At 40.3% G+C, this 25,616-nt stretch overlaps 1 protein-coding gene across 3 annotated transcripts in view; it reads left to right on the top strand.

Moving 5' to 3' along the window:
- LOC128614110 (protein kinase C-binding protein NELL1-like) overlaps nucleotides 1-22,369 on the top strand; it is a 213,726-nt gene extending 191,357 nt beyond the window's left edge. For 2 of the 3 annotated variants that reach the window (XM_053635404.1, XM_053635402.1), the window contains 4 exons: nucleotides 2,206-2,346; nucleotides 12,412-12,605; nucleotides 12,784-12,960; nucleotides 21,367-22,369. In XM_053635404.1, the coding sequence (XP_053491379.1) occupies nucleotides 2,206-2,346; nucleotides 12,412-12,605; nucleotides 12,784-12,960; nucleotides 21,367-21,675 (821 nt within the window). In that variant the 3' untranslated portion in view covers nucleotides 21,676-22,369. The remainder of the gene's footprint in view (nucleotides 1-2,205; nucleotides 2,347-12,411; nucleotides 12,606-12,783; nucleotides 12,961-21,366) is intronic. The other variant, XM_053635403.1, reaches the window with a different exon arrangement.
- The last annotated feature ends 3,247 nt before the right edge of the window (nucleotides 22,370-25,616 follow it).

Here is a 25,616-nt window from a genome sequence, read left to right as displayed (position 1 = left end):
AATTGTTGTTCGGTGACAAGACAGCGTTAACATCAGAGATTAGACTAGGGCCTCTCAACGTTATGTTAATTAACCCCCCTTCCCCAGCCAACAGTCTGGAAAAACGACACAATTTCAGACATTTCAATAATGTCGTGCAAAAATATAGTGTAGGCTGCTAAGTCTGTGGTAGATATCACACACAGATTAATACGCCGACATATCTCCAAACTATTGAATCTGAGTCTCGGGCCTACTGTATAACCACAAGCATGTCAATATCGTCTGGGGTTAAACCCATATTTGGTACCACAGAATTAAATGAATGATATGGATGGTTATCTATACCCTCGCCTACCTGTTGTGAATTTAAAACACGGCCTAATGCTGAATTTGGAACTGGTCCTGGTTGATCATCTGACATTGATCTCACAATGTTTAATAATTCTAACAATGTACCACCAGTAGACTCAGATCTATTAATCTCCTCCACCGTCTGAATTAAATAGATCTGATCTTTCTGTGTTGCTGCACTATTCATAGAGGGTCTCACTGTCGATGCAACATTTAATCCAGAGGTGTCCAATCTTATCCGCAAAGGGCCGGGTGCAGGTTTTCATTCCAACCAAGCAGGAGCCGATCTTGTTTACAAGGTTTGATAAATCTTCTGTGGAAAACAAAAAAACGCATAACCGTTCCAAACAAAACATGTAATGAGTTTTTATTGATCACATATACATATCCACAGTGAAATTCTTTTCTTCGCATATCCCAGCACATCAAGAAGCTGGGGTCAGAGCACAGGCTCAGCCATGATACAGCACCCCTGGAGCAGAGTGGGTTAAGGGCCTTGCTCAAGCACCCAACAGTGGTAGCTTGGCAGTGCTGGGCCTTGAACCCTCACCCTTCCAATCAGTAATCCAGAGTCTGGCAGTGCTGGGGCTTGAACCTCTGACCTTCCAACCAGTAACCCAGAGCCATAACCACCAAGCCACCACTTCCCCACCAAGCCACCACTGCTCTGCCAAGCCACCAAGCCACCACTGCGCCGCCAAGCCACCAATGCCCCACCAAGCCACCACAACACATTATACGTAGACACGAACATTCATAGTCTATAATAGATATACATACCACTCGCCAAGTTCAGGATTTCCTCAACTATGTTGGAAACACCTGAGCGTTATAGATCCTGTTTAAGCATTGCAGCAGATCCGTGACTTGTTTATAAATAAATGTTCTTAATAATGGCAGTGGTGGCTCAACGGTTAAGGCGCTGGGTTACTGGTCAGAATGTCAAGCCCCAGCACCTCCAAGCTGCCACTGTTGGGCCCTTGAGCAACGCCCTTAACCCTCCCTGCTCCAATGGTGCCATATCATGGCTGAAGTACATTGGTTTGGGTCGTAAACACTAAGACACAGGACTCACCTCTTAATTCATTCAATTAAACACATTGTAAACATTTGGTGGTTGGGGACCCCAGACAATGCACAGCCCAGGAAGGACATCCTCAGGCAGACAGGTGCCAGGAAGTTCACAGGTTGGGATCAATAGGGTTACCATAGGTCATAAATTAGGTGCTCCTACAGAACTGTCAGCCAGGGGATCATGGGGTGTCATAAATCACAAGGGGTCATAAATCAATCTGACATTTTGACAGAAAGTATGTTATTACTACTGGTTGTGCTGTTTAATATTTGTGTGTTTATTATTTTTAATAAATTCATTAACTGATATCTGTTACAAATCACCGGAATGATTATGAAATACAGAAATGGGTGCACGTTGGCTTAGTGGTTAGCGCGTTCGCCTCACAGGGTCGGGGTTCGATTCCCGCCTGTGTGTGCGGAGTTTGCATGTTCTCCCCGTGTTGTGGGGTTTTCCTCCGGGTGCTCTGGTTTCCTCCCCCAGTCCAAAGACATGCATGGTAGGCTGATTGGCATGTCCAAAGTGTTTGTAGTGTGTGAATGTGTATGTGATTGTGCCCTGCGATGGATTGGCACCCTGTCCACGGTGTACCCCGCCTTGTGCCCCATGCTCCCTGGGATAGGCTCCAGGTTCCCCATGACCCTGAAGAGGATAAGCGGTATAGAAGATGGATGGATGGATAATAATAATGCGGCCTTGTTACCGTGACACCTTTCTGCTTCCCCAGTAGCATACTACTCTTCTAAATAGTCTCTCTTTCTCTCTCTCTCTCTCTCTCTGTGTGTGTGTTTGTGTAGATATTGACGAGTGTGTGGAAGGTCTCGCTCAGTGCCACACACACTCTCTGTGTGCCAATCTGCCCGGATGGTACCACTGTCAGTGTCGGAGCGGTTTCCATGACGACGGCTCTCACCTGCCTGACGGTAGCTCCTGCATGGGTGGGTCATTCTTACATCATCACTTCCTGTCCCCCTTCTCTCTTTCCTTTTGCTCCTCTCACACCCTTTCATGTCTTTGCCATCTGTTCCTCCTTGCTCTCAGTCCACGATTCTTATTCTGCTACTTTATCCCTTTCACTGTATCTTTACATTTTTTCTCTCTGTTCATCACATCACTCACTCCATCCATACACATCCTTTAGCTTTCTCATTTTTCTACCCCCTTTCTCTTTTCCATCTCTCCTCCCTCTCTCTTTCCTTTGCCCTTTTCTGTCTACTATCCGTCCATGACTTAATCACATAATCGTGCTGTCTCTTTCTCTCACTTCCAACCTCCCAACTCTTTATCCCTCTATCTTTACTTTCGTGGTCATATATATTTATATATATATAAAATTTTTACATTTCTCTAGCCATCTCTTCACACTTTCTTTGCCTTTGTCACACATTATCTCTTTTTTCCCCACTGTTTCTTTTGTTTGGGTGTGAGAAAGTGGTGGCTTGGCGGTTAAGGCTTTGGGTTACTGATTGGAAGGTCGGGGTTCAAGCCCCAGCACTGCCAAGCTGCCACTGCTGGGCCCTTGGGCAAGGCTCTTAACCCTCTCTGCTCCAGGGGCATCATATCATGGCTGACCCTGCGCTCTGACCCCAACTGACAGGCTGGGGTATGCTCTACTGTATATGTGACCAATAAAGACTCATTATCTCTCATCTTATCATCATGCTTTTCTTTCTCTGGTTCATTAGCCCCATTCACTCATCTCTCTATCCTCTATCTCTCCATCCATGTCTCTACCATAGTGTTAACTTATTGCTTTTATTCCACCAGCTTTTATCTATTCATTCATCATTGCATGTTTGTCCTTATTTCTTACTTCCTCACTGTCTCTCCTTCCATCTCTTAGGCTTCATATCCTACTTTTCTTCACTCTCAAACATTCTCTTTCTATCCATCTCACATTCTCTTCCTCTTTTTTTTATATTTGGGTTAGGGATATGGAGGGATGGGGAAAGAGAAAAGAGAGATGGGGATGGGGTCAGAGGGTCCAGAGGTGGGAGATGGGACAGAGGCTAATGGCATGGGGAGATGAGGAAAGAGGATGAAGAGATGATGATGGAGGATAGAGGACAGAGGTTAGAGACATGGACGAACAGGCACAAGTGGTTGAACACGCGATTGAGAGATCAAGACAGAGGATAAAAAGGTGGAAGGATGGAGACAAATGGGAGAGGATAGAGAGATGCAGGGTTAAGGACAGTGGATAGAAAGAGGAAGGAACAGAACTAGAGGACAGCAAGATGGCAGGATGAGGACAGAGGATGGAGGAACAGGATTGCTATCTTTGTTCAGCTCTGTGTGTTATACGTTATGGTTCTGCACCTTTCTCACAGTCTTATTATGTTAGCTCTATTAGTGGAATAGTTCTTGATAGTGCACTCAGACTGACGAATGCAACTTTCCATGGAGTGCCACGCATGTTATTCCCACTGAGAGCCTGTCTGAAACTTTCTCACTCCTGAAACTGGGTTACCCATATATTTATGACTCCGTGGCTTGGTCCCAATTCTCAGAAGTGCCTTCTTCCCCTTGCCCCCTTGGCTTTGACTCAAAACAAGTAGGACGGTCAGAAAAGCAAATAAATAAATAAATACATTTGCATTTATTAATTCATTTCATTTGTTAAGCAAAGAAAGAGATCATTGTCTCCTTCTTATAGGAAATAGTTCTAATGCAAACAAGATCATGTAAGATCACATTGTAATTAATCTATTCAAACTAAATACACTGATAAAATTCAAAACAAATTAATTCAAAATGCTAAAAAAAACTAAATACGACTATAATATTTACATTCTGAAAGCACAAATAAGAAGATACATGGTAGTCAGCTGTGAGTCAATGTGTCTTCTACTATTCATCAGCGAGATATTGTATAACAGTCATAATTTAAAATAAATGTTTATCTGTATAGCCGCTGGAAATCAGATACAAAAAAATCCTTGTTACAAAAAAGGAAAAAGTGTGTCAAGGCCTGAGGGATAGTGAACGTGGAGACAGAGAGAGAGAGAGAAAAAGAGAGAACGAGAAATCAGATAGAAATACAGCGTAGAAGGGACTTCCGGTTTGGTGATGTAAGAGAACGCAGCAGAACGGATGGTCTCCTGATTTTTTTCCTTGTAGATACAGTATACACCTTTTGAAGTGAATTTCCATTTATAAGAGGTTTTAAAACCAATTAAACAACAAGAGAAGAGGTTACAAACTAATCTGTGCACAATGAGTAATCCTAAACAGAAAAGTGCTGTGTCGCAGTTGAAAAAGACTAGCGTAGCTAGCAAACTCAAGTCAGAAATGAAGATGTGGAGGGAAACTTGGATGACTCTCTATTCATGACGCAACATATTTCTGAACTAGCTAAACAACAGGAAATTCTCAAGAAGGACATGGCTGCCCTGATACCAAAACCACTTTGTAACACGGTAAACTCTTTTCAGAGTCTACTGACAGGTGAAATTGCAGGTAAAAACTTTGAGTGTCTTGTGGCGGCGGAATCTACGGCTCAAAACAGTTTGTTATTGGAGCGTCTAGACGACCAATAGATCACGTATCCTGAATGTACCTGAGGGGAGCAATGATGGCAAAGACGTTGGCGTATGTGTTTCAGAACTGCTGGCGGAAGCAGTGGCTGAGGTATTCACGAGCCCACCACCAATGGAGTGCAGTGTTCTCTCAGACCCAAGCCTATAGTGGGTAAGCCCTCACGTGCCTTTATGCTATGTTTTCATCATTATAGCGCCCAGGAGCTTGCCTTGAGATGGGCCAGACAGCATGAGGTGAAGTCCAAGGGGTATACACTGAGTGCCCAATCTGAACACTGGAGGGCATACAGTTTCGTCTGCTGTACCCCACATGCCTCAAAGTCATGTTTAAGAGGGAGAACCTCATCTTCGAGACCCCAGACGAAGAAAATGACAGGTGCTTGCTCAGAAGGAAAAGTGAGACTGCATTAGTATTAAAATGACAGGACCTGTCCATTCAAGAGACTTTTACAAAGGAGACACATAACATTTTCTGTCATGAACTAGGGGAGTGTTCATGACAAAAACTATTCTGGAGGTTTTTGAGTTCAATGGTTCCTTCCCCTATTAGCATGGACTGTTCGCAATGTGCAAGTATTCTGAAAAGAATATATCTCAGAGGTTCTACTTTGTTAAAATGTCTTTTTAGAGAGAGAGTTTTTTTTTTTGTTGCTTTTTTCTTGTCCGTATCTGTCACCAGATGCCTAATCGGTTGTAGTACCAACAGTGCAAATGCTCTGAGATTTACGTTTTTAATATTCATTACTTATTTCAGTTAAGTTTGATAATTGGGAGATTTCCACAGGAAAATAGATTGTCAAGAGAGTCAACCTAATGAGATGCAGCGCCAGCCCCAATGGTGCAGGAGGAGTATGGGCGAACCGCCGCGGGCAGTGTGTTGTCTCCTCGGAGACAAGCACATCCACTTCTGCTTGGCCGAACCCGGAATATGGACTCCACCACTTGTGGATGGAGCCTCCAATCCCCAGGCCTCAGCCCCTGCCTTGAAAGGATGTCTTCCCCCACATTCCGGTTGCCTGGAATGTATATTGGACTCACTGAAAAAAGAAGAATTAGTTGTGCCTGCCTGTACAGGGGGTGTGAACTTAACGCTCCCTGCTGGTTGAGAAATGAGACCACAACTGTGTTGTCTGTCACAACTAACACATGGTGACCTCTCAATTGAGGGTTGAACCCTTTGATTGGAGGCAACTCGGGGAGCGATCGGAGCTCATCAATTGGCAGTCGATCGTTATGTGTGAACTACTCAATGAGGCATCAGAGAGGCTCGCAGACACATCACCGAGGCATCACAGACGCCAGACACATATTTCGTATGCTAAATATCTGGAGCTGTCAGGCGACTTCACATTCTGTGGGGTGAAAAGTGTCACTGTGGCAGTGATTGCGGCGACGAGCTACAGTCAATGACAGAGCAAGGCATGGGGTGAGGTCACCGTGAGGAAGGGAAACCCGCAAAACCTATTGCAAACTCTTGTTTCGCACCTGGTTTTCAATGTCATATATCTGTGTCAATTCTCGCATGTGTTTTCGTGACAAAAAGTAGTTTGGACACCAGATAGAGTCACTGTCAGATCGTGTAATGTGTGTGACCCCCTCTTGCCTAGCAATCAGGTAGTGTGAACACCACAACGACTTCATGGCTCCCGATTACAAGACAGCAAGTCATGTAGTGTGAAAAGCATGGCAATCTGCCAACGGTGAAAGTTGTGCAGTGTGAACTTACATTTACATTTACATTACATTTATTCACTTAGCAGATGCTTTTATCCAAAGCGACTTACAAATGAGAAAGATACAAGCAAAGCGATATATCAAGCAGAGAACAATACAAGTAGTGCTACCATACAAGATCCGTTAATTGAATTCCAGAAGAAGCAAAGTGCAGAGTAGAGGTGTAAGTGCATTTTTTTTTTTTTTTTTTTTTTTTTTTTTAATGAGTTGGTTAGTTGTTCATGGAAGAGGAGGGTCTGTTTTTTGAAGGTGGTGAGAGATTCTGCGGTCCGGATTGAGATTGGAAGTGCACTCCACCACTGAGGAACAGTTAGTGTGTTGGTTCTGGAAAGGGACCTTGCGCCACGCTGAGTTGGAACTGCTAAACGTCGGTCGCTAATCGATCGCAGATTGCGAGAGGGAACGTAGGCCTTCAGGAGAGAGTTGAGGTAGGAGGGTGCTGTTCCTGACAAGGTCTTGTAGGTGAGCATCAAAGCCTTGAACTACAGAAAGCCAGTGGAGGGAGATGAAGAGGGGTGTGACATGGGTTCTCTTGGACTGGTTGAAGACGTGGAGAAGGCCTTTGATAGAGTTGAATGGGGCTTCTTATTTTAAACATTTAAAAGATTTGGTTTTGGGCCGTTATTTTCTAAATGGGTAAAATTACTGTACACCGGGCCAGTGGCGTTGGTACTATGTAATGGTGTAGTGTCATCACGATTTGAGCTACATAGGGGCACACAACAGAGGTGTCCCCTCTGATTTTTGCATTGGTCTCAGAGCCCTTAGCTATAGCAATATGTAATAATCCAAATATTAAAGGTATCACAGCGGGCCAGCAGCAGCATAAAGAACTTCTATATGTTGATGATATTTTACTTGTCTCCAGTAACCCACAAATGACAGTGCCCACAATGTGTTCCTTAATAGAAGGTTTCTCCCAGATCTCAGGCTATAAAATCAATTGGACTAAGCCAGAAGTAATGCACTTATCTAAGAACTGCCATGGTGTAACAGGGGACCAGTGACCATTTAAATGGGTCTCATCAGGCATGGTTTATTTGGGAATTAAACTTGTACCAGGATTGGAGAAAATAATGCAGATTAACTTCCAACCAGTTTTATACAAAAATGTGTATATTCTGGTTTGAATTAATCTAGTTAAAATGACAATTGTACCCAAAATTAATTATTTATCATACATGCTTCCCCTTGTGTTACCATTGTCACTTCTGAAGGAATACAATAAATGTGTAGAATACTTAATATGGCAGGGGAAGTGACCCCTTTTTAATCGCACTAAATTGTACTCTGCTAAAAGCTCAGATGGGCTCTCTCTTACCAGAATTGACTGGTACCATTGGTCCTTCTTGCTCTTGCAGCTGGCTAAAAACAAAATGGCACTCAACAAAGTCCCTGCATGGGTGCATATTGAAAAATAATTAATTGCCCCGTTTCCAGCAGAGGCCTTCTTGACACATCTTGCTTGACCAATACCAGACCAAAATCCAATTCTTAGATTTATTAGATAAAGCTGGAAATAGTTTCATCAACATTCAAAACAAACCCCATGGCTAACAACTAGAGCCTCGGTCTGGCACAACATAAAATTACGAATAGATAAGGGGCCTTTCTACTCGATCTGTTACAGTGGGCTAATAAAGGAATATGGTTCTTAGATAACCATTATGAGGGAGAACATATGGTCTCATTTAGTCACTTGAAACAAACTTACAAACTATTATACACTGACATTGTCTCCATGCAACTCTTTAAAATGGTCCTGACTCACCAACAGATGTACAGCACAGGCGTTCAGCTTTCTATGCCTATTTTAGAGATACTAATGCAGCTAATTTAAACAGGCTTAAAGTGGCATGGGAAAGAGATTAGATCTGGGACGATCAAGGAAGAAATATGGAAACAGGTTCTATCGAAATGGCAGACTAATATTCATGAGATTCAATCCCAGTGTTAAAAAATGATTAAAAAAAAATTCACAGATGCTACTGGAAATACAGGGTAGAAGGTGTACGATTGCAGATGTTTTGCTATATACAGTTTGTCAGCTCCACTTTACCCTGTACATCAGTAGACAGGGACCACCATCAGACCTCCACTGAGCAGATATTATTTGTGGGGTGGATCATTTCCAGCACAGCAGTGACACCGGCGTGGTTTTGTGGGTGTGTGTGGCACTGGGAAGAGTGTATAAGGTGCAGCATTGGTGTCTGGTGCCTGTGTTTTTTTTTGTTGTTGTTTTTTAAACAACTCAATCTCACTGCTGTGTTGAGTAAAGTCCAAAATCAAAAATATCCAGCCAAAGCAGTGCTGTGACCATAAACCAGCACCGATGGAGGATGAATAACAGACACTGCATGAAAACATGGCTGCAGTTTCTGACTGTGCACCGACATGGTGAAACAATGTGAAAACAAGTGTGAACAGCGTCTTAAAATTCAAACAATGCTGTTTTAGAGATTCACACTGCCATGTCTGCTCATGTAGTGGAGAAATAATGATTCCTTAAAAGACAATAACAAGTGTACACCTACTGTACAGTATGGTTTTATAATAGACCAACAGTCTAGGGACACAGTAGGCATACCTAATAAAATGTCTTATATGTGTGGTGGTCTGGGAAAACCGTCGGGTGTCACTGTTCCTGGTGCGGGAGGATAAATCCGTGCCTCACAGGTTCCTCAGCCTGCAGCTTTATTAAACATTACCCACAAAACACTAGTCTGATCTTTAACACTGAAGAGGCCTTCTAGGCAGAATTGAAAAAGATTGAAATGGGCAAACTGACACAGACATTGGATAAAGGATGATTGAAAAAAAAGTGTTCTGAACAGACCACAAAAGTTGGAGGTCTTTGGATCACAGAGAAGATCATTTGTGAGGTTCAGAACAAATGAAAAGATGCTGGAGACGAGCTTGACGCCATCTGTCAAGCTCGGTGGAGGTAAAGTCTGGGGAAGTCATTTTGTAACACCATGCCATACCATGCAGACAGTGCTCAATCGGAGATCCTACAACAAGACAATGATTCAGAGCACTGCTCCAAATTATGCAAGGCCTATTTAGGAAAGAAGCAGTCAGCTGGAGTTCTGTCTGTAATGGATTGGCCGGCGAAATCAACGAATCTCAACGCTATTGTTCTGTTGGTACGGAAAAAGTTCCCATTAAACCAGTCCAACGTGTGGGAGGTGCTTCAGGAAACGAGGCATGACTTTTCTACAGAATATCTCAACAGACTCGCAGCCAGAATGGAAAAGGCTGTAATCATGGCAAAGTTTTAAACTGTTTAAATCACTTGATAAAAATACATTAATAATAAGAAACTTGGTCAACAGAACAGCAGTGAGTGAATGAATCAGCATTTATTTCCCCTCTGATGTTCGTGTGAACAATGAGGCTAATGTCTCGAGTGACTTTTACCTGAGTGATTAGATGTGGAAGATGCTGAGAGCTCATTTCCGACCATAAACTTCTGCAAATTTCAGTAATGTTTCTCCATGAGTGGATTAAGTAATAAATGTAGAGCTAGGCAGGAAGTCTCAGTGCAATTAGAATGAAATCTTTAAATGCAGTTTTCAACTTTTCACTAATCTTATGCGTTTCATTAGTTACAACTGACTGCTAATTACTCTCTTAATGAGTGTGGAAACAGGGAAGGTGTGCTTATATTTCCCACCTCCTCACCTGAGGTTATTTGTTTGTTTGTAGAAGTTGGTGAGGATCGCACAATCGTTATTTCGAGCCCAAATATAATCTGTTTCTGAATTCTAGTCCAGTGTTTTAAATGCAGCTTGGTTAAAATAACATTTGTTATATACATATATAGTATAAAGTATGACATATAGTCTAAAAAATGACATTTAGAAATGAAATGAAATGTCGCTATATTAATTAGCAAAAAGCATAAAGAGGCAATAAAACTGAGACTGATGTAAACTTATAATTCTTTCAAATTTGGAGTGATATTGCCAAAAACATGCGTATACAGTGTGAGGTTATAAATATATAGGCAGGCAAGGTGTCTTGTAGTGGAATTGTGGAAAAAAAAAATCTTTAATTGAGATTTTGTCGTTATTCACTGTTGAGGTTAACCAAATTCTAAAATGTTCTAACTTTCATTCTGGTTAAGATACACGCGAAGGAGAAACTAATTTCAGTTCAGTCAATTTCAAAACTTTTTATATAGTAGAAAATGTCCAAATCTGACAGAGAAAGAGATAAAGAAAGAGGGAAGGGAGGTTTCGTCCCAGCTGGTCTCTCATCCAATGGCAAATTTTAATTGTTTCCTGAAAAAAACCTTCTTTTGAGAGCGATCGGGAGAAAACTAGGAAACGATGTGACAGGCTCATTTACATAAACCAAATTAAACTGCCATCAGGAGAAAAGTCAAACGCTAACAACTCACCTCTATTAATAATAAGTGCGGAGCTGGGACTTGGGACTGGGACTTGCTACACCACCAACACACACACACACACACACACACACACACACTCTCGATCAGACTTGTACATGGCCTAATGAATATTTATTTACACTCATGCTAACACACCATGCATGAACATCAACAGCAGCAGCCACTCTGTTTATTCATAAGACAGATGTTCTAGAAATTATCAAGTACATGTGTGTGTGTGTGTGTGTGTGTGTGTGTGTGTGTGTGTTTTCTCTACAAGACACAATGCGCATTTCAGTTTGGTGCCGAAATATAAAAAGATACCATCTATATGGACGGTATATTTTGGATTTTTTTATGTTTTACATTAACAATCTTAAGTCATAATATTGCTTATGATTCTCTGATAATCACGTAATTATCAGTTTACTATCCAGCGTTGGAATAACACACTGCACAGTACCGAGAGAAAGGAGACTTGCAGATCTCACTGAGTTCTAATGTGAGCACTATAATATAAATAAATGGTATTTTATACCATATAGAATTACATTATAGCAAAAGCAAAACCACTGACATGTAAATACATTGTGGAAGAAACGATGTTTTTCTAAACCCCTGGATCAGAACAGAGGAAATGGACTGAGGTATTCAGTCAGATACTGATGATAATTGTCAGGCTACGTATGTGCGTATGTGGGTGGTAAATTGGGGAATTAAAAATAATATCTAGAGTTTAATATTTGCCAGACATCATTTTTGAAAAATAAATAAATAAACTGAAGATGTTTAAAATAAATTAACTGAAGATGTTCACCCACATACTACACTGTAAGGAACGAAAAACATTATATATATATATATATATATATATATATATATATATATATATATATATATATATAAAATATTTGCTGAATCTCAAAGCCAGTGTCAGACGAGTGTTCTGTGGCCAGTTATAAAACACAATGTGTGGCCATTTAGACATAAAGAACAAACGGAAAATGAAAACGTCTGTCTGCCTGACTAGAAGCTCTGATTGTTGCCACGGTGACTTTGTTGTAGACATCACAAGAAACGGGATTGTCATAAACACTCAACCAATCATTAAACCCTGTGTTGATGTGTTTGACAGATAAAAGTGACCATTTCAAGGCAGCATTGTCTGACAGTTCATTAATATGTGCTCGCATTTAATTACACAATGTTTGTTTCATATAATCCAAAATATTCCTCCATACGTTCCTCCAAAGTCTCTGTACCATATCAGGCAGAATGTTTTTTCCCCCACTCTTTTTTTCATTCAAATTAACACAAATGGTGGTTTTGTGTAGATATTGACGAGTGTACCATGCACACACACACGTGCTGGAACGACTCGGTGTGTGTGAACCTGCCAGGAACCTTCGACTGTGTGTGCATGAACGGCCCAGAATGCACTGGGGACTGCATACAAGGTGAAGAGCTAAAACACAATGGACAAGAGTGGAGCCTCAACCATGATCACTGCACTGTGTGCACCTGTAAGGTAATTTTACACTCGCGAGCACACACACACACACACACACACACACACACACACACACACATTAGGAGCACAAACACAGCCTTGGGAATTATTTTAGAGAAGACAATTTAAATCCACAATAAGAATGAGAATATTATGTGTGCTGAATATTGTCATACGTCATGTAACTGGTTACCAGGACGGGAAAGTGTTCTGCAGGCGGAGAGCGTGTGACTGCACCACTTCTGACATGGATGTGTCCTGCTGTCCGGAGTGTGACACGCGCCGGAGCAGTCAGTGTGTTCATCAGAACGGACACACACTTTACCACAGTGGAGAATCCTGGATCTATAATTGCCAGCAATGTCAATGCCTGGTATACACACACACACACACACACACACACACACGTCCTTTTCTGCTATGACAAATAATGATACATACTGTATGTACTGTCAAAGCTTGGGTTACTGTGAATGTGAATTCTGTGTTATGTAAAAATGTAGATGCCATGTGCATATTATAGGATAGTAAACACACAAAAGATTCCACGTTAACATAAACAGAAACGTACACAATCAATAATATCACTATCCATTCACTTTACTTTAGCCACAATTAAAATAATGCTTATAATGCATATATTTAACAAAATAACTATGCTGATATAATGTTGGAGAATGACCAAGAGATAAGTTAGTTCTTGTTTTTGCTTATAGCAGCAATAAAACACTCATTAACTCCCCCTCTCACTATCTCTCTCTCTCTCTCTCTCTCTCTCTGTCGCGCGCACTCTCGCTCTTAAAAAACATTTCGATGCGTCCGGCAGTACTGTGTAAGAGCTGTTACTATAGAAACATAACGTTTTAGAATGAGAGAATTTAATATAAAGCTGTTGTTCAGGCAGAACTCGCATCCAAGCCAAGCAGTTCTACAAAAATAACGCACACCTGATCTAATCTAAACCGATTAGAGAGTTTACCCTTGTTGTGGTTTATGGCTGTTTGTAAATGGTCTGCACTTATATAGCACCTTTTAACCATAGCAGTTCTACAAAGCACTTTAGACTGTCATTCACTTTAGACTGTCTCATTCACACACAATCACACACCAATGACACCAAGGCGCTAGCCTGGCATCGGGAGCAACTTGGGGCTCAGTGTCTTGCCCAAGGACACTTCAGCTTGTGAATGCATACGGGTCGGGGATTGAACCACCAACCCTGTGATTAGTGGACAACCCGCTCCACCACTTGAGCCACAGTCCCGTATGTGTGTGTACAGTTACTGGAAGTAGCCCTGATGTTCTGCACACAGTTTGGTGTTTCCTCTTTCCTTTTCCACAGGTCATTTGCCCACTTCAACATAGCTTGCAATTTTTTACCATGTAAAATACCACAATTGTGTTTGTTTGTCCACACTAGTACATTTTAGGAGCCTCTAGGTTGCCATATTAGTCACACAGTTTGTATTTCGAGGAAGTTGACATGCTGACTTGACTATTCTTTTGGAGGTTTTTCTACACATTTTTCTCATAACTGACTTTCAGTTCTAAAGCTAGAGCTGACAAAGTACCAAAGCTACCCCAAAGGCAGTGACCCTTGCGCATCAGTCTGTCTGTGTGGAAGCAGAGGAATTGGCTGTGCTCAACAATAGGAATGGGGAAATACAGTGTGTGTCCTTGAGATCTGTGGTTACAAACCAAAGGTGACCATCACACCTATATGTCTTTCTTCCCCACACTGTTGCCACAAAGTTGGAAGCACACAATTATTATACAGTATAGAATGTTATTGTATGCTGTAGCATTACAATTTCCCTTTTAGTGGATCTAAGGAGCCCAAATCTGTTTCAGCATGACATTACCCCTAAGTTTGGAGTGGAAGAACTTGAGTGTCCTGCACAGAGCCCTGACCTCAGACCTACTGGACATCTTTGGGATGAACTGTAACACAGACTGCACCCCAGGCCTCCTCACCCATCATACTGATGCGCTTGTGGCTGAATGGACAAATGGGGGGGGGCGTTTAACAAGGACATATGGATGTGATGGTCAGGTGTATGTGTACACAGAATGGCAGACATTTAAGTTTCTCAGATCAAAAGATGGAGAGGATTCTGTCTCCTTTTTTTGGAATCAGAAAATATCTTGGAAAAAATCTGTGAGGCTTTCTGGTCCATGTAGAATCCATCTAGTAGTGACTGCACTGCCACAGTCAGTAGAGCCAGTTGGCTTGAGTGTTGTCATGCTGCCTCTATGAGGCCATTGAGTGTGTTTGGCAGTGTTCAACGGTGAATCTGTAAATGATACCCTGTGAGCAGTGTGCTCAATAGCCACTGGTCTGTTGTTATCAAGCTCCATTGCTCTAGTTATAGAGAGGAGAACCATCCCACCATCAGCCCTGTGATTTCAGAACCAACACCAAGATCCCCCTTGCATGGCTTTTTCCATCGCTTTTGCACAGCACAGACGGAGTTCCAAGGGGTAGTCTGTTTCTGATGATTTCATGCTTCCAAGGCCTGTGCACCAAATACCTGTCTAGGTACCAATGGCAGTTGATGCAGTATGTTTTTTACCAGAGTCTGACAGAGATTTTGGCATTTGAGCCAGCCAAACTTGTCTCCTAATATGCTTTAACAGCACTATTGATTTTGACATGATTCCTATAGCTTGAAGTGTTCTCTGTAAGATCGCTGAGCCCATCACGATTTGTTTTGCTGCAGGCATTATTTCCTTAAGGGCCACTAGCAAGTGTGGCATACTCAGCAGTGTATAATCTGCTTTGAATGCTGGCACATCTGTCAAAAAATCAGTACCTTGTGGAATTGCTCAGACAATTGCATGGGTTATGGGTTACAAAAAGGATTATGCACTTTTCCAGCCATATTGGTTGGGGAATCCAACTTTAATTTTGCCAAGGCAGCCTTAACACTAGTCTGTAGGGCATTAAGTGCCACTGCTGTGCTGTGCCCATGCTTTTCACTCCAATCTTCAGTCTTGTTCAGTGTCAAGCTATATTTTCCTTCCTAGTGAGCTCTGCAGCCATATCTGCTGTTTGCTTCAAAGCACTGCCAAAGGAAGATGATGAATAAGACAGCAGCATTTTCATAACCTGCCACAAATGGCATTATGCTGTAGTTAGGTCAGGGCTCTGTAAGTGTGTCACAGATGTTCAGGTCCCAAACAATTAGGTCACGTCCATTGTCCAGCATGGCAGGACAAACAACTTCCATCCTGCCCTGAAATACACAAAAGGCTGTGTATTCACACAAGCGTCAATAATTCATGCAAACTATCATTTCATGGACTTTTTAAGATTTTAGTTACTCTGCATCTCCATCACGCACACTTCTACATGTCAGTTAACTGGTCACATGTGTTATTCAGCAACACAGCTGTGGCGAAATTAGTAGTAAGTCAAATATTAGAAGTACCATCAACTACGGAGTGCAGATTTTAACACTAACAAGATTAGCACAAGTCACAGGACTGTAGTGCTATACTGCATCTTTAATCCATTTCCTCCTCATGAAGATGAGAGAGTGGAAAGAAGCGTCTTAATTATCGGCCAGTGATTGTACGCAAAAAATGACAATAATTTAATGCTGAAATAACCTTTACATCAAGCGATTTAAGGGTCACACCCACCATGAGGTGAAAAGAAAAAGAAGACCTGTTTTCTTACTGATAGTCGTTCAAAAATGCAATTTTCTTCCCTGTTTAACCTTCTTGGTGTTTTTCTGAGTTATCATTACATAATTACATTTGCAAGTGCACTGTAAAGTAATCTAAATAATATTCGCCTGGCTGCTTTCCACAGTTGTGGCTTCCCTATAAATTAGATTTCAGAGCATCATTCACGGCAGCAGGATTCTACATCGATAACGACCCTAATCATTGAAGATTGTGCTGAGTTTATGAAAACAGGAATTAGAACTTCCTGGGACCCAAAAGTCAATTGTTTTGTATTTTTGTTTAATAAGGTGTTATCAGCGCAGGTGTTCTTGACTGGATTTATTATGCAGGGTATTGATCTTTGTTTTTGTGCATGAATACATATTGGTCTTAAAGGTATTAAAGCTATTCCATTTTTATTCTATTCTAGTTTTGTAGTTTATGTACATACACCCACCTGATGATGAGGATGATGATGATGATGATTGTTATTATATAGCTGCAAGCAGCAGTTATCGGGGTTCAAGCCATTTAGGGCCATCAAAGTCGTTAAAAAATATGACTTAATTACTTATTATTTAATAATAACGACCATACAAATGAACAACATGGTTTAAATAATTGTTGTTTTAAAAGCATGCTGATAAATGAGGGATGAAAAGTAAATTATAAATAAATACAAAATAAAAGGGTGGGGGCATTTCTGCATTTCATCTCATCCTGAATGCTGCTGTCTCTTTCCTGCCATGGCCTTTCAGCCAGAGTTCATCGCAGCTGGCAGAGTTTGCCAGGGCGTCATGGTGGGCTGCCAGATTTTGCAATTAATTCCGTTATATGACTGCTACCATACACAGCAGGATAAGGAAAAACTCCTCTAATTGCTGCTACCTTTTGTGAGAGCAGCACCATTATGAGTAAGTAGGTCAACCACTGCAGTGTTTTATCTTTTCATCAAGAAGTGTTTCATCGCTCAGTCTACATAAACACAGCTAAAAACCCGCACCATCCATTTTCTCCATATCCATCTATTTGACACTCTCACTCTACATACCTGGAGAGACAGACACCCGTCTGTCCTCTGTCCAGTGTCCTCAATGCAATGTACTAGTAAAGTAAATGTAGTTTCAGTCTGAGCACTCCTAGTTATCTTCTGACATGCCATTTACTGTTGAAGTGCATATATAACCTGTTCACATAGCTGCACTTTCACTTTCGAGACACTTCATCTTCATCAAGCCGGAAACTCTATCCACATTTAGCTGCCTAGACAGCAGTGATGGCAGAGGGGTTGGTTTTTTTTCCCCCTCTGTTAATCAAATTGCCAGCATGCTGTCTAACTTCTGCATGCGGCTTTGATTTAAAACGATTAGGGCTAAATCTTTATCAGTGTAGTCGGCTAATGATGTCACTCTAGGAGCAAACCTCCGCCTATGATGGTTGGCAAATGAGGAAAAATTATAGCCTCCATCACTCACTAACCAAACTTATCAGAGGAACCGACATGGGAGAGGAGGTTAAAGGTCAGACCCTAATTTAAGCTAGCCTAGATTGTAAAAGACCTAGAGACGTGTAATTATGTCAGCTTTTGGTCAGACAGCAGCTCGTGCTGGGAATCCACAGGGGAAAAGTACAGAGTAGTAGCTGTGTCTGAAATTTTCTGAATTAAAGCATTAATGGGGCTGAATGCAAAATCGTCACAATGCCTTTGGTGAGAAAGAAAATAGTTCCCAAAGAAGCCACAACTGGATAGAGAGTTAGCATGTTGCAAGAATTGGACATTTTATGTAGTCAACAAGACAAATGGAGTGATACACACAGTGACATGTTGTACTAAATTTCAGCACTCTTGAACACCATTTGTCCAGTCAAACCTATGCACAAAACTCTAGGGTACACATATATACAGTCAGCAGAACTATTGGCTCCCTTGGTAATGGGATTTTCAGTGGGGTTCAAGTCAGGTGACTGTAAATATTGAAAGTTAACCTGATTTGCAATGGGGGTTGAATAATTTTGATTGCGAATGTACATACATACGTTGTAATAAAATTGTCTGTATAAAAAGTTTTGTTGTGGAATTTATGGAGTTTCTGGTTCAAATGCTAGGACATCCATTTTCTCTAGACAAGGACAAGGGTCATGTGATAAGATCAATTGGTTCTGAAGTGGTTTTAGTTGGAGAACTTGGAGAGGATCCTCCACCACTTGGGAACCAAATGAAGTAAATAGGCCCTACGCGGAGGATTTCAAAGGGAAGGATGCTCAACACCGCCATTTTTAGGGTCAAAACTATTACTTTAAAACGGCCTTCTATTATTATGATTATATTAACGGACCGAGCAATGGACACATCACTTCAAAAAGACGTTGTTGTACATTTGGCTGCAGAGTCAAGTTCAAATCATTACAGTGATGGTAAAATAGTACAAGTCTAGTACCTCCGTAGTAAGCCAGTGAGCAAATTATTACTTAAGACATGATCACTTAAGATTGAGCAGCACTCTGTCTGACTTATTATAGATGAATTGGCACCGTATTGCCAAGACATAAAGATTGTATTACAAGAAAGCTGAAGATATTTATCAGAGAGGCATTATTAATGGCTATTTTCTTTCTGTGGTTTATCTTCGTATTGGGAATTGTTTCATTTCTCAGCACTGTCTGATCTTTTCCGCAATTTTTCCGTAAGACACCTCTTGTTTTATGTCTTTGTCTTTTGGTCCTTTGTCTTTTAAATCATTTTCCTCATGTTGAGGAACAACTCGAGTGATATTTGCTAGATGAGCCTTAAACCTCTGACTTGACCAGCTGTGATATATTTTAAAGTCAGCTTGGATGATTGAAATATATTCTTTCTATTACTACATCTTATAGCTGTTTTGTATTTCCCCAACTGTAGACGTAGACAGAACAATTAAATACTACAGTCAGGTCCATAAGTATTTGGACAGTGTCACTTTTTCGTAATTTTGCCTCTGTTCACCACCCCAATTGATTTGAAATGAAGTATTCACAATGTGATTGAAATGTACACTTTCAGCTTAAATTCAAAGGGTTTAACAAAAACATTGCAATAACTTCTTTTTAATACTTTGCAGTCAGTGACTGCCTGAAATCTGGAACCCATCGACGTCACCAAATGCTGACGTTCCTCCCTTGGTGCTGCTTGTTTGTGGCTCTTTCTGCCTTCAGTTTTGTCTTCATGCTCAATTGGTTTGAGGTCATCAGATATTTAAGAACATTTAATTTCTTTGACGTGAGAAGCTCTTGGGCTGCTTTTGTGGTATGTTTTGTGTTTGCATTATACAACTGTACTGTGAAACAGTCCTATCTGTTTTGCAGCATTTGACTGAATCTGAGCACAAAGTAGAGCTCTATACATTTCCGAATTCATCCTGCTACTTCTGCTGTATCAGCAGTCATATCATCAATAAACACCAGTGAACCAGTTCCATTGGCAGCCATACATGCCCACTTCCTCCACATGTTTGACAGATGCTGGGGTTGCAGGATATTTTGCTTCTCCAACCTGCACTGACCCTGCTAGCTCACAAATTCAAACTATAAAATCAATTAAGCTATCTGACTTATTCTTTAGAAAAATAAAACAGCCGATCTCATGAAGACTGGATTCAGATGAGGAAGGTTTATTAGCAGTCAGCAAATAACCCAAACTGGAACCAGGAATGCACACCACATGAAGATGTAGCAAAAGCTTCAGTGGCACACAGTCTCTTTATATACACTTCAAGCATGGCACCATATCTAACATTAACCATACATAGTTCCCCTTCTTGTACATCCAATCACAATCTTCCACACATATCCCAGTTATGTAATTTCCCATTATCTCCAAGAGACCTTAGGTTTACTCATTTAGTACTGCTCTAAATTTCCCTTATCTCCATCATCATTTTTGACAGTTATACTGTAGGGTTTATTATCTTTTCCAGCAGTTAGCCCCTTATCTACTTTTGAGCTATTTCTACCTCGATTGAGCAACAGACTTTTCTCTTGTCAGGGACGAGTGAACATTCTAATGCTTATCTGCACGGTACAGTTGTTGCTCTTTTATAGTTGGCCGTCTCCTCTATCTTTGCTCCTTGTCTGAGCCTTGGTAGGGTCAGACTTGTGCTTGTAAATTATTCTATATTTTATGCGTTCTTCTGACTTAGACATATGGCCAAACATCAACCCTGGGCCTTCCGAGGCGAACCCTGGACCTCCCAAGATGGTTGATACACACAAACCCACTCTCACACTTTTCCCACTTTTCTCCAGGTGTTCCTGTCTTTTGCACCTAAGTGCATTGCAAACTTCACAATGGCCTTTATGTTAATAATAATGATAATAATGTGCCCAATACACATACTATGAAACTTGTAATAAATGGAACTCTGTATTAAATGGCTGTAATTCCTAAATGTTTTATGCAATATTTTTGTTAAACCCCTTGTATTAAAGCTGAAAGTCTACACTTCAGTCACATCTTGATTGTTTCATTTCAAATCCATTGTGGTGTGGTGTACAGAGGCAAAATTTTTAAATTGTCGCTGTCCAAATACTTATGGACCGGACTGTACATGCAGCCTTTTAGGGCATAGTGTAATAATAATAACTGAGTGCAAGAGAGTTTAGTATTTCCTATTAACTGAAATAATGGCTGTTGATGCTCTAACCCTAACCCAAGAATTTGGCAATAATACAAACTTTCTGAACATGTTGACTAAGAAGGCAGCAGCAGTATCCATAAGTTTTCCTTCAAAGGAGTTTCAAGTCAAGTGAGGTTTTTATTGTCATTCCTCTATATAGCTTGTGTACATTGGAACGGAATGTCGTTTTTTCCAGGACCTAACAGCAGTTAGGTCTGCAAGACTGCATAACGTCCAATTACACAGCAGTGTGAGACGAGTGCAGGCAGACGTGAGACTTTATTCTCTAGTCAGAAACATTTGAAGAAAAGCTTTTGTTTTTCTTGGATTAATCCAGTTCAATCATTCTTATCCCAACATGTTCCGAAAGAAAAGCATTTTAAATGTCTGCATTTGCTTCACTTCATTCCATGTGCGTCACTCTCTCTCTCTCTTTCTCGCTCTTGTGGATGTAGGAGGGAGAGGTGGGATGTGTATCTCTCTCATGTCCTGTCCTGCTGTGTAATCGCTCGACCGTGTTGGAGGGGGAGTGTTGTCCTCGTTGCATTTCTGACCCCTGCGCCAACAACGATGAGACCTCTGACCCCAGGCAGACGTGTCACGACCCCGACGGCATCACGCACCTCAGCGGCGCCACGTGGAGCGACCCCAATGCACCATGCACCACCTGCACATGCAAGGTACACACACACTTTACCACTGCTTTGCCACACCACACTGTTTATCACTCTCATCAATCACTAGTGGAGCGATTAGCACCGTAACACGTAAAATGCTGTAATGTTATGTGATTTCTCACGTAGCCTTTGATGTAACAGATGATATTGAGTACAGCAACAATAATGAGCTGGTAAATAAACCTGATTAATGTTGTGTGAGCGCACTTGCAGGCCAGCCATTATAAACCGTCAATACAACAAGATTGAATGCATGTTTTACAGCAAGCTGATGAATGATTAGCATTTTTAATTTGTGGTGTGTTCTGAGTAATAAAGAACGTCGCACTCTGGTCTCTTACAGAACGGGAAAATCTGCTGCTTTGTCGATTTGGACTGTATCCAGAACGAATAAATGTGTCACCTTTTCATCGCCAAGCTTTTTTTGTTTTGTTTTGTTCTCCCTCCTTGTGGACCATACAGATTTTCAGAAGTAATATATAATGCTGTTTTCTCCTTCTGGACCCCACCTGTGGCACTGACATTCACATTCAACATTCTGGGTTTATGGCTTCTTCGCAGCAGCCTTTCCAAAAAGACGAACGCAACATGCAATACTGTACACATTACTGTATTTCCCCGGACATTACGTTGCTCCTGAGAGTAAGCCACAACACGTCTACCTTTGTCTGCTTAAAATCGACTCTAAACAGTGTAAAATAGTTTTCATTTCCTTTAGTGTGCCTGTGTGTGTGTGGTTCACAAAGATCTTACGTGCATTTGATTAAACGCAACTGAGGAGTTGTCGTTTTAAATATATATAATGTATAGAGATATGATTTGTGCTTGTAATATGTCACATCACTAAGTTATACACTGAAAAAAGGGTCTTTTAGCTTGAAGGACACTATTTAACCTGTTATCTCAAAGCTTCGGACAGTTTTTACTGGTTTCCTTTTCGATGTCACTTCAGCACCAATATTACCTCCTCTTCCTCATTCACAAAGCTCCATCCATATATATTTGGTTTTTTTCCCAAAAGTTTGGGATTTCTGAAGCACACGGGACTGTTGCTGAATTTACAGGAGACTCAGTGAACTATCTCAGACTTAAGAAACTTGTTAACCCAGGAGTCTCTCCAAATCTCAAAGTCTATGTTTGTGTGTGTGTGTGTGTATGTGTCAGGACTGAGCCCTCTGGACCTAAATCAGTACATACAGGATTTTGCGGAGATTTTTTGTGATTGTTGCAGCCACAAAAATGCTTGATTTTGCTGCAGCTTTTTAAAAATATGTGATGCAATTTGCAGATTTTTTTTGGGCTTTTTTTTTGCAGAAAACTACTTTAATTGGCAAAATTACAGTTGTATGAAATTTGTCTTTCGCAGTGATGTTTGTTGGTAAATTAGACCTTTTAGCTGTACTCATGTTTGAAGAGGGCTTTGGCTGAGTGCGCGTTGTGATGATGTCACATGATGCGTCTTGGCCCAAATCTGTGGAAAATCTTTTTGAAAAATCCTTATATATTCTGAATATTGCAGAATTTCATTGATTTTGCATTTATTGCTGCAATCGCTAAATCCTGGAGGGACTGCTAAATAAGCACTGAGCTGTGAAATGTTAATGAGATTTGTAAAGTAGCTTGTAGATAATCTTGTGTGAAATGTAAAAAAAAATAATAATAATAAATAAAATAAAGAATGAAAAGATTATATAAAAATAATTGTAAAAAAATTCCCCGTACATGTTTGTGATGTACTGGATGATTTCTGAAGAGTGCTGCACAATTTGACTTTTTTCTGCTGAGAGTTAAAACATTAAAAAAAGAAGAAGAAAAAAGAAAAAAAAAACTTTTTTGTTTTTGTCCTTGATTGTTAATAGAGTCTCTTTGAATCCTTAAAAAAGAGCGTAGTTTGTTAGTTATATAGCTAGGCAATGTTTAGCTACTACTGGAGTATGCTCTTAGTGTAACACTGCCTTGTTTAATATTTACATTTAGCTGCTGCATTAATATCTCCTTGATGTAACACTAGCCAAAAGGTTATATTTAATACCCAATTTATGTAGAACATAACTAGATAGCTAGTTACCCACGTAGCATGTGACCTTATTGGTTAGGTGCAGCTTAGGTGATTTGGAATGAAATATGAAAAAAAAATTATGGCTGTTAATATATATATAATTTATTATATATATATATATATATATATATATATATATATATATATATATATATATATATATATATATATATATATCAAATTAGCCAACCAGAATTTGCCATTAAACAAGCGAGCTAGCATTGCAACGAGGGGCTAGCTAAACGAGTAGGCTAGCTAAATGTTTGTAGCGAGCTAGCTAATGATGACATAAAATAAAGTATGAAAGCTAGCTGGTTAGTGTTACTTGTTTATACTCCAGTGGCAAGCACTTGGTATAAAAGTAGCCAGCTAGCTACTCTCTAGCTGGCTGTATATTAGCAGACAGCCCTTCATTATAATGCTAGCTAGTGTATTAAGAGCAAGCTTAATACACTAAAATCCAATTTTAAATAAACAAACAAACCCCCTAACCCTAACCCCCAATCACCCCCCCCCCCATGAATATTTACATGCTACCGTATGTATATTTATTTTTGATTGTCTGTTCTGTATTATATTTGTCTTCAATGACTTGTATGACTTTGTGTAGCATCCTCAGTCGATGGTTTATTATATAAAAGATGCTTTATTATATATAACTGAAATTGATTATGATTTGGATTGTTTATATGGGCATCCTAGAGTATAAAACATTCAGATTCTATAAAGAAAAGAAATACTGTGTGGATGTGTTCCTTCACTGTACATTATACATTGTGTTTGGTTTTTTCTCCACTGAGGACATCAATTTGTTTCATTTTAACACCTTAACAATCAGATCTTAGAAAGAGATTACTGCTAACAGCGACTGGCTACCAATTACCATTTTGCACGCCAAATTGTGCTAATTTGTTGTAGCCACCAGTGCATAACTATTTCCAAGACTGGAGGTGAAATTTAATCTTTTTTTTTTTTTTTTTTTACTGGAGTGGGTCACTCTGTAGTGATACAAATGTGTAACCTTTATAATGTTGACATTAATATTGGAAATGGTGTAGAAAACCATTGTTTATACTACACAGCCCAATGCAGTTCCACCAGAGATCGTGTGTGAGTTATTTCATTTTTTTTCTGGTCATCAGTGGCCATTTTGATAACTGTATCAGAAACTGAGCTATGCCTACTGGGTAAGTTTGGTTGCTCGAGTCTGTAGTGATGCCAACACACTTGACTTGAGATGATGGAGTAAGATGGCAGTGAGGATTCAACCAAATGGAAACTAAACAATGATCAGTACAAGAACACACAATGTGCAATGTGAACTCTTTTCCGTTATTGATATTTATTATCATAAGCACACGACATTGTGTAGCTTTTTTTTTTTAGTCCAGTGGCTGCTCTTTGCACAAATTGTCGGTTTGAATAAAAGACAAGAGATGACAAATTGCAGTGTGAGCAATGATCTGCTTTTTGGTGGATATGAACCTCTAACTATAACATGCCTATAGAATACTTTATTTACAATACATTCCCCAGACTGTAAACCATTAAATATGATTGCTGCTGCAACTTTCTTCTACCTCAGACTGAACTGGTAGTTATAAGTGATAAGCTTCCCTTAAGTGTGAGGTAAAATAACCAGAGTAGGGGGGGCTAAAGAAGCAAACTTCTTTAGTTATTTCTGGCCTTTAAAGTAACAATTTAGCAAAACAAATTGAATATACAAAATGTTCCTCTTATCTTAAATCAGCCAAGATGTGTGGCATGTGAAGTTTTCTTCTTCCGCAGTCTGTTAAACTGGTAGCGATATGCTTCCCTTACTTGTGAGATACATTACCTTGTATATGTTAAGTATAAGGAGAACAGTGTAAATAGCACATTTTCACTGGAAGCCCAGCTTGGCCTGTGGTTTCCAGACAGCTGGGTGAGTTTTAATATACTGTACGTTGAACTGAATGTGAGTGCTTCC

This window comes from Ictalurus furcatus, chromosome 10, assembly GCF_023375685.1.
Source record: "Ictalurus furcatus strain D&B chromosome 10, Billie_1.0, whole genome shotgun sequence".
NCBI classification, from domain to species: Eukaryota; Metazoa; Chordata; class Actinopteri; order Siluriformes; family Ictaluridae; genus Ictalurus; species Ictalurus furcatus.
Note: the sequence above shows the minus strand (reverse complement) of the source record. Positions and strands in the feature narration are given on the sequence as shown.